General features: G+C 39.3%; 1 protein-coding gene across 3 annotated transcripts in view; it reads left to right on the top strand.

Annotated features, from left to right (window-relative positions):
* The window catches only part of TENM1 (teneurin transmembrane protein 1), a 596,275-nt gene extending 583,395 nt beyond the window's left edge, over positions 1 to 12,880 (top strand). For all 3 annotated transcript variants that reach the window (XM_012812797.1, XM_003801898.2, XM_003801899.2), the window contains 4 exons: positions 2,132 to 2,519; positions 3,486 to 4,706; positions 5,290 to 5,432; positions 7,462 to 12,880. In XM_012812797.1, coding sequence (XP_012668251.1) covers positions 2,132 to 2,519; positions 3,486 to 4,706; positions 5,290 to 5,432; positions 7,462 to 8,220 — 2,511 coding nt within the window. In that variant the 3' untranslated portion in view covers positions 8,221 to 12,880. The remainder of the gene's footprint in view (positions 1 to 2,131; positions 2,520 to 3,485; positions 4,707 to 5,289; positions 5,433 to 7,461) is intronic.
* Positions 12,881 to 12,954: the final 74 nt, after the last annotated feature.

Here is a 12,954-nt window from a genome sequence, read left to right as displayed (position 1 = left end):
CTGATCACGTCATCCACATTCTTGCCATTGGCAGGAAGCTCTCAACCAGACCAAGGGGCTTTTGAGACAGCACAGCATCAGCACCTCCTTGGAACAAGGTTCAGGCAGTGGTTTACTACAGGCTGGAGGATGCGTCTGGGGGAGAGAATACAATAACGACGTGCTATAAATACTTGGAAAGGCTGTTACAGCAACTGGAAAAGGCATGGCCTAGGCAGGCTGGTACTAGATAATGTGCGGCAGGGCCGAGGGGGCCCATATGGCAGTTGTCCCTGGCCGTGTCATAGGTGACAGATGTCATTTTTTCATGGAAAACTGACAGAAGAGAAGAGATAAGAAATATGACTTTTAGCAAGGAGACAAATTGCAAAGGCATTTTCCACCAAATACTATATAAAGCCTCTTTGTCCCCACCCCTGCCACCTGCTGCCCCATTCATAGGAAGTATTGAGTTCTGCCTTGGTCAAAGGAGACAGTTCTCCCTTCCTGTCCCTAAGCCCACTCAGGATTTCCAAGTCTCCTGCCTTTTGTTCAAGAGAATTTTAGAGGTCACAATGGTAGAACTCCAGGCTGTGGCAGGCTGCAGGCTGTCCACAGGTGACAAGTTGACAGGATTTCTGCACTCACCTCCAGCTCTCCAGGGATAGTGTTGATGGAAAAGGAAGAAGAAACAAATGAGCAAACAGCCACTGACTTTGACTACACGGAACTGACACAAAATTCAAAACGAATGATTCTCAGAAGGGTAGGAAAGATATTCAGTTTCAAAAAGCACATTCAATACTAGAATATAATCTCACATGTAGAAGATTTAAATGTACATTACATATATAATTCACATTCATAAATATGTAATTTGTGAGTGGGAAATGAAAAAAAAAAACTATTGTTTTCATAGCACAGAGTTCAGAAAATAAAGCTCAACTAAATCCCTCTGCTTGGTAAGGTAAGTCTCAAAAGCGTAGGGGTGAAGCTTCCCTAGTGAGTTGTATTCAGAATCTCCAGGGGTGAATTTTACTTTATTTTTATTCAGCGGTGAGATTTACATGTCAGTAAATTAGAATCTTCCCTCAACAGTGCTACTTTTATGTCTATATTTAGAATTAAGACCAACCAATATTTATGAAACACCTGTTACATGCTAGGCATTAAACCTCAACAAATAACTGGTTCTGAAATGCAGATCAGTTTGGAGGAGAAAGGTTGCATGGCCGGAGAATTCTTCATTTTTAATGGCATGAATTGAAGAGTGAAGTGGAAATAATAATTGCCAAGTGGTAATACTGTAATATTGTATATACATCTCTTTTAGGAAGACATCTACTATGTGAAGTCAATAAATACTTTTTAGTAACCATAAGTTAATATATCACATTCTCTGCCCTCTATTTACCATCTCTACATTGAAGCCACAATAACATTTCTAAAATACCAACTTGATCATTTCTCCCACCTCTTCAAGCACCTTGTCCCTTAACTTGCTTAAAACCCTTCCATGGCTCCCTATTGCCAACAGGCTGAGGGAGTTCGATTTCAAACTCCTTAGCGTGGCTTAGAAAGCCCGGGATGATCTGGACCCAGTCTGCCTAGCTGGCCTCAACTCTTGCCATTCACCATCCCACCTGCTACCTCCAACACACCCATCTCTGGCCACAGAAAATGCCCCTCATTCTCTGAAAAAGCCATGTTCTCTTTCCTACGCTCACAACACTATGCTGTCTGCTACTCCTACCACACCAGCCTCCCTGCCTTTACCTGGCCAACCCCTGGTCGTTCTTTAGGACTCGACTTCCTTTAAGAAGCCTTCCATGGCCGCTTTAGTTAAGATCACATGCTCTTCCTTCAACACTCAGGGGCTCTCTGTACTTCTCGTATACATAACTCATTTCACGTTATATTGTGATTGTTGGGTTACTTGTCTTTCTCCTCCCATCAAACTACAAGTTTCATGCAAATAGACACCATTATTGTGCACTACTGTATCCATTAGGGTCTGCCACAGTGCCTGACACATAGTAAGTGCTTAATAAATTTGTATTAAATGGAAGAATGTATGTATTGAATGTATTTTCTTTACTGGCTTCAACTTGAATGGTCCATATTATGCTGTTGTGCCTTTGTCTCGTTTCAGTCTGTGATGCTTCTCTTACACAGCCAGCGGCGTTACATCTTTGAGTATGACCAATCAGATTGTCTGCTCTCAGTCACCATGCCTAGTATGGTGCGCCATAGCTTACAAACCATGCTTTCAGTAGGCTACTACCGGAACATCTACACACCACCGGATAGTAGCACTTCTTATATTCAAGACTACAGTCGAGATGGCCGACTGCTACAGACCCTGCATCTGGGGACAGGGCGCAGAGTTTTATACAAGTACACCAAGCAAGCAAGGCTATCTGAGATTCTCTATGATACCACCCAGGTCACATTAACATATGAAGAGTCTTCTGGAGTGATTAAGACAATACACCTAATGCATGATGGATTCATCTGTACAATCAGATACAGGCAAACAGGTTTGTTATGAAAGCGTGGCAATGCATGCAACATCCGTATTTTCTGGGGAAATTTTCACTGACCACAGTTTGAAATGGAAGCATTAACCTATGCACATGCAATCCAGCAAACTTTCACTTTACTTATCAAATTATCTGCCATTGGAAATTTAAAACATGTTATAGTCTGATGAAGGTTGATTTCTTAGAAACATATAGTGCCTTTTTCTTTCTTTCTCTCACCTCTCAAGGAAGTTGAGATCTCAGCGCTTAGTGTAACTGCATACTCATTCCAACTCACCACTAAATCTTCCTAAAGATGCAGCTGCAAGATATGAGTTTCAGTGAAACTAGTTCAAGCCCTGTGTTACCTCTATAATCCTCCACTGATGACAAAATATCTTCAAAAATCAAGACTTTCGAATTTATTTCCTTTGGGTTATAAAATGCCCAAATCCAGTTACTTTTGTGTAGGTCTTTATAGAATCTGACCCTATGACTTTGTAGCAAAGGTTAAATGAGTTTAGGATTTTTTTTTTTTTTTTGGCTGGGGCTGGGTTTGAACCTGCCACCTCCGGTATATGGGACTGACGCCCTACTCCTTGAGCCACAGGCGCCACCCGCATTTGTTAAATGAAATGAAAGCATTTTTTGCCAGTGATTATAGCAAAAAAACCTGTTCATAAATCAGTTTCATCACTTCAGGCAACTGGATGGGTTATCACTGATGTAATTTCTATAATTATTCTATAACTAATGTTAACTATACTGTATTCTATAACTAATATAACTATACTGTATCTTTAACTTTTTTTCATATTTGGTAACTACCACTATGAGGACGTATATATTTATGAGACGATAGCCCTAGACATTAGGTATCAAAGGTCAATCTCTAATGAAATAAAATAACATTAAACCTTTCTGACTCTTCCACACTAATCAATCACTTAAGCTCTTTTCTCATTTTTATTTTGGTTCCTACAGGACCTCTTATCGGACGCCAGATTTTCAGATTCAGCGAAGAAGGCCTTGTGAACGCACGATTTGACTACAGCTACAACAACTTCCGAGTCACCAGCATGCAAGCTGTGATCAATGAAACCCCTTTGCCTATAGATCTGTACCGATATGTTGATGTCTCTGGTAGAACAGAGCAGTTTGGAAAATTCAGTGTGATTAATTACGATTTAAATCAGGTCATAACTACTACAGTGATGAAGCACACCAAGATCTTCAGTGCCAATGGACAAGTCATTGAAGTCCAGTATGAAATCTTAAAGGCAATTGCCTACTGGATGACTATTCAATATGATAATATGGGCCGTATGGTAATATGTGACATAAGGGTAGGAGTAGATGCCAATATAACAAGGTACTTCTATGAATACGATGCTGATGGGCAACTTCAGACAGTTTCTGTAAATGACAAAACCCAGTGGCGTTATAGTTATGACCTGAATGGAAATATCAACCTCTTAAGCCATGGGAATAGTGCTCGTCTTACTCCTCTCCGATATGACCTCCGCGACCGTATCACCAGACTAGGAGAAATTCAGTATAAAATGGATGAAGATGGCTTTCTGAGGCAGAGGGGAAATGACATATTTGAATATAATTCTAATGGTCTGCTGCAGAAAGCCTATAATAAGGTTTCTGGCTGGACTATGCAATATTACTATGATGGGCTTGGGCGACGCGTCGCCAGTAAGTCCAGCCTAGGGCAGCACCTCCAGTTCTTTTATGCAGACCTTGCCAACCCCATAAGGGTGACTCATTTGTACAACCACACAAGCTCAGAGATTACATCTCTGTATTATGATCTCCAAGGTCACCTTATTGCCATGGAGTTAAGCAGTGGTGAAGAATATTACGTAGCCTGTGATAATACAGGTACCCCACTAGCTGTGTTCAGTAGTAGAGGTCAGGTCATAAAAGAGATACTATACACTCCTTATGGCGATATCTATCATGACACTTACCCTGACTTTCAGGTCATCATTGGTTTTCATGGAGGACTCTATGATTTCCTTACCAAATTAGTGCACTTGGGGCAAAGGGATTATGATGTTGTTGCTGGCAGATGGACAACGCCTAATCACCACATATGGAAACAGTTGAACCTCCTTCCTAAACCATTCAACCTCTACTCCTTTGAAAATAACTACCCGGTTGGCGCAATTCAAGATGTTGCAAAGTATACCACAGGTATTTAAATGGTGTAAGACTTGAAACTAAACTTGAGATAACTCAGTGCTGTTTATCATATAACCTCAATGCCTTTGTAAATATGCTTCCACTTCCTGCCAGTTAGCCCACAAGTTATTGTGCATTTGCTCTCTTCCTTAGTTTTCTAGAGTGAACAGAACATGCACATTAACATAAAAGGTGATGCTTTTGGACCCCAGTATAGTTTGTCTTTCCTTTTAAGCTGTCTCTGTTTCTCTATTTCACTCTCAAAAGCTTGGAAGAATAATTTCATCAAAAAAATTCAGAATTATGTTGCATCATGGAAATTCACATGTGATCCATGTGGCCTTAATACTACTACCACATTAAGAGTTTCAATGTAGTAAACTGAGCCCATCTCTGGGGTTGTCCACAAGTCATAAGTTTTCGCTATATGGAGAGGATCATGTGTTTTAGGGTGAATCATATAAGGGAGGGGGTTATCCTTAACTTCCCATCACTTAACTGTATTAAAGACAGGGAAGGGCATCATTCAAGTGCTCAACAAAGGTTGTAAAGTGTGGACTTAATTTTTTTTTCTTTTACATTTTGTGTCTCACAGATATCGGAAGTTGGTTGGAGCTATTTGGTTTCCAGTTACACAATGTACTACCTGGATTTCCCAAACCAGAATTAGAAAATTTGGAAGTGACTTATGAACTTCTGCAGCTACAGATGAAAACTCAAGAGTGGGATCCTGGAAAGGTTAGTAAAAGTTTTACCATCTCTATTTAACGGGAAAAAAAGAAAAAAAAAAAAAACCAGAAAAGCATTCAACACTACAAAATGCTGTTTACATATATTGGCTTAGTTATTTTCGAGTCTTTTTAGATATTTACTAAAATGTGCATGATTAATGAGGAGGCAGAAAAAAAGCTTCATGAGGAAAAGATCAGGGGATTGGAGCCTTTGGGAAAGAAAAGACTAACAGGTTACTTGATGACTGCTCCAGTAGATAAACAAGGAAAAGAGGCACTGAACTTTTAAAATACTAGAATTAGGCCAGACCTGGTGGCTCAGACCTATAATCATAGCACTCTGGAAGGCCAAGGCAGGTGGATTGCTTGATCTCAGGAGTTCAAGACCATCCTAAGAAAAAGTGAGACCCCATCACTACTAAAAATAGAAAAACTAGCTGGACATTGAGATAGGCATCTGTAGTCCCAGCACCTGGGGAGGCTGAGGCAGGAGGATTGCTCAAGCCCAGGTATTTGAGGTTCCTGTGAGCTATGATGCTGTGGCACTTTACCCAGGGCAACAGAGTAAGACTCAGTCTCAAATAAATAAATAAGTTTCTGAAACAGGCCACCAGGAGCAATTATGGATTCTATATAGAGAAACTTGTTCCCTAGAAGATACAGAAACATCAACTTTCAAACTGAAAAACAACTTAGGAGATGGTGTCTTAAGAGCATAGGAATAGCAGAATAAAATTATTCTGATAAAAAGCATACAATCACTTTTAAGCAAAAATTATAAATATTATAGAGATAAAGCCTCTTGAAAAATAGAAATACCAGGCCAGGTGTGGTAGGTCAGGCCTGTAATCCTAGGACTTTGGGAGGCTGAGCCAGGCCAGGAGTTTGAGACCAGCCTGAACAAGTATAAGACCCTGTCTCTACAAAAAAAAAAAAAACAGAAACATTAGACAGGCATGGTGGTGCATGTCTGTAGTCACAGGTACTTAGGAGGCCAAGGCAGAAGGACCACTTGACCCCAGTGAGCTGTGATGATGCCACTGCATTCTAGCCTTGGCAACAGAATGAGAACCTGTCTCCAAAAAAAAAATGGAAACACTAAAATATTCAACATTTAACAGATGATTTCATCAGAAATATGAAGTACAAATGAAAACAAAAAGAAACTTCGAATTGAAAGAAAGAGGAATATATGTTTGCCCAAAAAATGGCTTTAATAAAATAAAACTGAAAATTAGGCGAGAGGGCTTGAAATTTAAGTCTAAAAATTATAATGGAAGGGAAATTCTAAATAGGTACTCTAGACTTTTCCCTCTCTATAAACACGAATGATACATATATGATTTTTATAATTTAAAATACTACTAAGAAAAGTTTAGCAAAATGTTGAAAATTACTAAAGCTTCATAATAGATACTTGGAAGTCAATCTTTTCTCTTTATATCTTAATATGTTTGAAAATTGCCAAAATAAAAAGGGTTTTCTTAAGTTCATGCAAAAAGGTCCATGAACTTCTGATTTGCTGTAGTCACCTGCCTTACATGTGACCCTAGCTGTTATTATTGTACAACGTCAGTGTCAGTAAAACTGGTGAAAATAAAATGTCTGTGTTTTGAGGGAGAGGGACCCACTTAAAGGTCCTTCTAGCTCTGAAATTCTATGATATCAAGTTTGAATGTACTTTCTCACGCTGAACTCCACTAAGATATAAGAGTGATAGGCAGAGAAATGATAAATGCCGAGGTGATAGATACCCCACTTACCCAGATTTGATTATTACACATGCATGTATCAAAACATCACACGCACCATATTAAAAAAAAAAAAAGACTACTAGGAAATCAGTCACCTGCTAGTCTTTCTTTTCAAAACCTCTGATGAAAAGATTGCACATGTGGCTTGTTTTTCAAATCGCTCCCCAACAAATGAAAGAAAGAGGAAGCATCTTTCCAAGCCTGTCCTTTCCACAACCACCAAGCGGGTGACAGGTGTCTAACTCTGGGTTGCATTTGCATTGTGCTTTTCTTCTTTCCTAGACGATCCTGGGTATTCAGTGTGAGCTCCAGAAACAGCTTAGGAATTTCATTTCTTTGGACCAGCTTCCTATGACTCCCCGATATAATGATGGACGGTGCCTTGAAGGAGGGAAGCAACCGAGGTTTGCTGCTGTCCCTTCTGTTTTTGGAAAAGGTATAAAATTTGCCATCAAGGATGGCCTAGTAACAGCCGATATTATAGGAGTAGCCAATGAAGATAGCCGGCGGCTTGCTGCCATTCTCAATAATGCTTATTACCTGGAAAACCTACATTTTACCATAGATGGGAGGGACACTCACTACTTTATTAAGCTTGGGTCTCTGGAGGAAGACCTGGTGCTCATTGGGAACACTGGGGGAAGGCGGATTCTGGAGAACGGTGTCAACGTCACTGTGTCCCAGATGACTTCTGTGTTGAATGGGAGGACTAGACGGTTTGCAGATATTCAGCTCCAACATGGGGCCCTGTGCTTCAACATCCGGTATGGGACAACTGTCGAAGAGGAAAAGAATCACGTGTTGGAGATTGCCAGACAACGTGCTGTGACCCAGGCATGGACTAAGGAACAGAGAAGGCTGCAAGAGGGGGAGGAAGGGATTCGGGCATGGACAGAGGGGGAAAAGCAGCAGCTTTTGAGCACTGGGAGGGTCCAAGGTTACGATGGGTATTTTGTCTTGTCTGTGGAGCAGTATTTAGAACTTTCTGACAGTGCCAACAATATTCACTTTATGAGACAGAGCGAAATAGGCAGGAGGTAACAAAAAAAATCTCTGCCTTTGCGTCACCAAAGACTGCCTGTTTTTAAAACATAAAATGGTTTATTGTACTGGTTTTCTAGATCAGAACTCTGTACATGTAAATATGGAGGAAAAAACATATCCAACTGCCTTTCAATGTGACGGAAGATGGTATTTTACTATTGTTTGTTTAAACTCTTTAAGAAATGACAGAAATTTTTAGTTCTGGTGTGGCAGTATTCAAAGTAACACAAGTAAAACTTAAACAGCGGAAAACAGTTTTCAGAAAGCACCGCTTTAAATCTGTTGAGCCCCGCAGGTGTTCCCATATCCAGAAAGAACACAAGGTTCTCTATCTCTTTTGCAACGTGAAGTTGCATACATAACCCTTGGCAGAACTTGCGGGCTTTTTGCAAAGGTGGTGCAATCGTATCTGAACCTTGCGTTACATCAGACTGCCAGCCCTTTTGCGTTTTCCAGATCTGTTATAGGAAATTTAAAAAGAAGTGTAACATGTCTTCAGCCACCATCTCCTAGAGTCAGCACCCATTTGCCCTTCCTCTCTGGTTATTCCTCCTTGCTTGTTAAAGTAAATGCCATGTCGTTGTGCTGTGTTTTGGCGTGCGGTGGCTGGGATCTGTCTGCCATGCCCCTCTGTGGATATGGTAACCAGACTGAATAGCCACTATTTGCTTGGTGTGTACGTGATAGCAAAGCAGCTGGCCAATGTGACCTCTCTCGTACAACCTGTTTGGGCTTTTTTTTTTTTTTACCAAATTGTCCAGCTGTACTGGCGTCATGTAAACATAGCTTTTATTAACCTGGGTAGGAACTTCTCATTTATATATAGGGTGTGTTTTGCTCATAGTTTCACATTAGTGATTCAGTATTTGTACGCTAATCCAACGGTTTTGTGCACATGAAAGGTAATTTACTAAAAAGTATAATTCTGGTACAAAGGAAAGAGGCTTTCCTACGTCGCAGGCATACGTGCCTGGGATGCCGATAAATACGTTAACTACTACTGCAGAAATTCATAAGATCCAAAACCTTAAAAAAAACAGACCTAGTACTGAAATGAAAATGCCGAAGGGAAGACCAGAACAAACATCACAACGGTTGCTGCCATGTTGTTTCGGCCCCACTTAGATTTCTCTTTCAAATGTATAATTCTGTATTGAACATCCCCTAGCCCAAATTCAGGAACTTGAATCCAATGAATCCTTCCAACTGAAAACGTTTCCACTGGATAGTAGAGAGGCAGACTACTTTTTACTAACATAATTTTTAAGGTTAGTTATTCTACTTTTCCATCTTTACCCATTCATTTTCATTTAATCATCTCTCCTGCCTAGGGAAATAACTATTTTCCAGGACAGGTTATTTGCTCTGTGATCATTGAAAATTCAGAGAAAGGTCAGGATTAGTGTTAATATCAGCTGCAGTTTCTCAATCTCTAGGAATCCTGCAATAAAAGAAGTCCCTTGGTGAGCTGCAAGATTTGTGCCCAGTGACAAAGAGACAGTTTGTAAAATGCTGCGTAATTGTAAGTTACCACAAATGAAAAAACCTGACAGCACAATGTGGCCTGTAGAAAATTCTCCTGAGCCAGCTTTTACACTTTCATCACCAAGTCTGAACACTTACTGTGTCTGAAGGAGGATTTATGATGGAATGTTAGTTTGGATTCTTTCCAGCTACCACCTAAATGCCGAGTGGGGCCATTGCCTGGCTTTGTGATGACAGTTTCTTTGAAAATACGCAAAGTCAGACTCCAGGCTGGGTTAGGGTTTTTAAAGAGTCTGCCTCCTACTATACAGAGAGGAGTAGGGAAAGGAAAGGACCCCCGACAGGCAGTTGGGGAGGGTCAAACATTTCCCTTTCAAAAGCTTCAGGCTGAATTACCACATTCGTGCACGTGTGTTCTGAGAGGAGGGGTAGTGGGAAGACAGGAAGAGAGAGTGCACGATGAATCTGTCTCTCTGGGTAACTGGAAACACACCAGCTCAAGATATTGCTAATCTAGACTCAAATCATACCGGTTTTTCCTGAATCAAGCCTGTGTTGATGGTATGGTACTTATTCAGGATGAAATTCGCTGAAAATTTCAATACCTCCACACTAACCTAAAAAGGAAACTTCAGTTCCTAGAACTGCTGGTGTTCTTTTAAATTAATGGAAAAGTAATTCGTGAACTGTATACAGAGAGTGCATTCATAAACGTGGGGATGTATTTTATCACTAATTCAAAATGTCAATATTAGAGTCTATTTTGCATATATTTTAAGCAATTATGCTTTTTCCGCAGCTCACTGATGAGGTAGTGTTTTCAAACTGTTTTCAATATCCATTAGAAACAAAAAATATTTGAAGCTTTTACTTAATAGTAATTACCTTGAACTGTGCATTTCTAGGTTGTAATACATATTTAGTTAGTTTGTGCCTTTAGTTTCTTGAAGTTACATTTGTATTATAATCAGGAAATGCACTTTTTATCACTTCCAACTGTGGTTTTAATACTGCCTAGAACTATTATTATCCTTTGTATAACTTCCCAAAAGTTTGAGGGAAGAAAGAACAAAACTAAAATGTTAGCACTAATGAGTAGTAAATCTAAGAGAAACAATTCTGGCATTTCTTAATAAGAACGTGGAGATACCGGGTACACTGCTTCCCATTCAACAAAAGAGAAAGAATACCTCCATGGACTTGCAGTTCTGAAGTTTTAATTAATGAAAGGACCATTCATTTGCATTTCCTGATGAACGTGAAAGCATTTTCAATGAAATAGCTGAATTCTCATTCCTAGCCATACAGGTGGCTGACACTACACAGTCACACGTTCAAGTAAGTTCAAGTGAGAGCACAGAGAAGTCAGACTCTCCTATGAAGAACATTCTGGGCCACAGGGAGGGAGTACTCCATGATTGTTTCTTTTCCCTAGTTAAGCCCGTTTAGTTTGTGCTTTTCTGTTTTGTTTCGGCTCTTTGCACTACAGTCTAGAGACGCAAAGGAACTAAAAAGTTCAACAGACCTTTAAAGATGTTTATTTGTAGTTGTCATTCTAATCGTTATTGATTAGAAGCAGGACTCTGAAGGGAAGGGAACGAAAGTTCAATTCATACTAACTTTCAACAAAACTCCATATAAATGAGTATATGTTTTATTTTTACACCCCCCCAAAAATGAATAACATAAGCGTGTCCTTTACTGTCCATTTATCTAAAAGATCTATAATGTAGAGACTATCTATGATATATAATATACAACAACATAGCCAAATCTATGAAAACTTGACAATGTATTTATTTGGCATTCATGTGCTACCTACATAGAGAGGTATAAAATTGAGTTATAACTTTCCTGAGACTTTTTCATCACGCGTGACACAATTTCAGACATTCCATCATGTTCTTGCTACTCTTTTCCATTTTTTCTTTCTTTTTCTTTTTAAATATATTTTTAACTAGACAAGGCCCCACTGTATCATTGCCCGAGAGTCAGGGCAAAGTTTTTGCATTTCTAAAGAAGTGTTGTATAAGGGCAGTTGCAATGGAGTTCAGTGGTAATGGAAGCAAAAGTACAGTAATCAAGTACTGAAGGGAAACATGGGAGAGATGGGGGTGTATTATAACCTGTGGAAAGATATGAGGCTACAGACTGGATACCACACTCTTGTTTTCTTGGAGGAACTCACATACACATAGCTGACCTGACTAGCACTTCAGCTCTTCCACAGCCTTCTGTAAAGGTTCTTTATTCTGCAAAGAAAAAAAAAAGAAAGAAAGAAAAGAAAAGAAAAGAAAGAAAAAAAGAAAAAGAAAAAAAAAACAAAAAAAAAAACAAAAAAAGAAAGGAAAATAAAAAAAACACACAGAAAACAACAAAAAGAATTAAACCACAAAATAGTGACTCCTAACTTCAGTGTGTCATGTGAAAGCTATTAAGGACCAAATCTACTACTGTGTATAAGAAGAAATTACTTCCTAACAGTAACTGAAAATACTTAGAGTTAAACTTGCTGTGGATTTTGTCTTGGCAGTTGTCATCTTACATTATTTGTCAAAGGAAATGTGTTTGGCAGTAAAAAAATCTTTCCTTAGATTTAGTGGTGGACTTTAACCTCTTAAATAAATGTTAGTATATCCGAGTGTGTCCTTGAAAAATATTTTACTTGTATGAATCATGACAATGTCTCGATCTTTACTATTCTTCTGGCAAAAGCATCAGTAAGAGAGAAGGCAAAAAAAGAGAAGTATAGCCTTTCCGTCGGAAAAAAAATCACTCTTTTTAGCTGCTTACTTTCTCATGAAAAGTGAAGATGTTTACAGTGTATGCCAAGATGTTCAGTTTCTGTATAACAACAGTTAGAGGTTCTAATCATACTGAAAATTGTGTTATAATGGCCTGAGCCGTGTTGCTAGGAAACAATAGGTTCCAATTTTGTATTCCTGCTCTCCTGTGCTGAAAAGTGACTGGGCACTGTACAGGTTCGTGTTCTCTGGCTGCAGTTCACTGGTCTTTTGCATTTGGCTCTGGCTTTCCGGCCAGAAGCATGCATTTTTCTACAAGAGCATCACAACAACATGCTGTAAATATTTAAAGTTAAACCTTATGTGTCGATATTTGAAAGAAAAGTACTTTGAATATTTCATTTTTAAAAAATAAAACCGCAAATGAACGCCGCGTCCCATTTTATTCATGCGCCAAACCGCCAAGTCAACCTGCGGACTCCCTGAGTCAAAGAAAACCACC

This window comes from Otolemur garnettii, unplaced genomic scaffold (assembly GCF_000181295.1).
Source record: "Otolemur garnettii isolate 467f Iridium unplaced genomic scaffold, OtoGar3 scaffold00224, whole genome shotgun sequence".
Taxonomy (NCBI): domain Eukaryota; kingdom Metazoa; phylum Chordata; class Mammalia; order Primates; family Galagidae; genus Otolemur; species Otolemur garnettii.
This window is presented reverse-complemented; position numbering and strand designations above follow the sequence as displayed.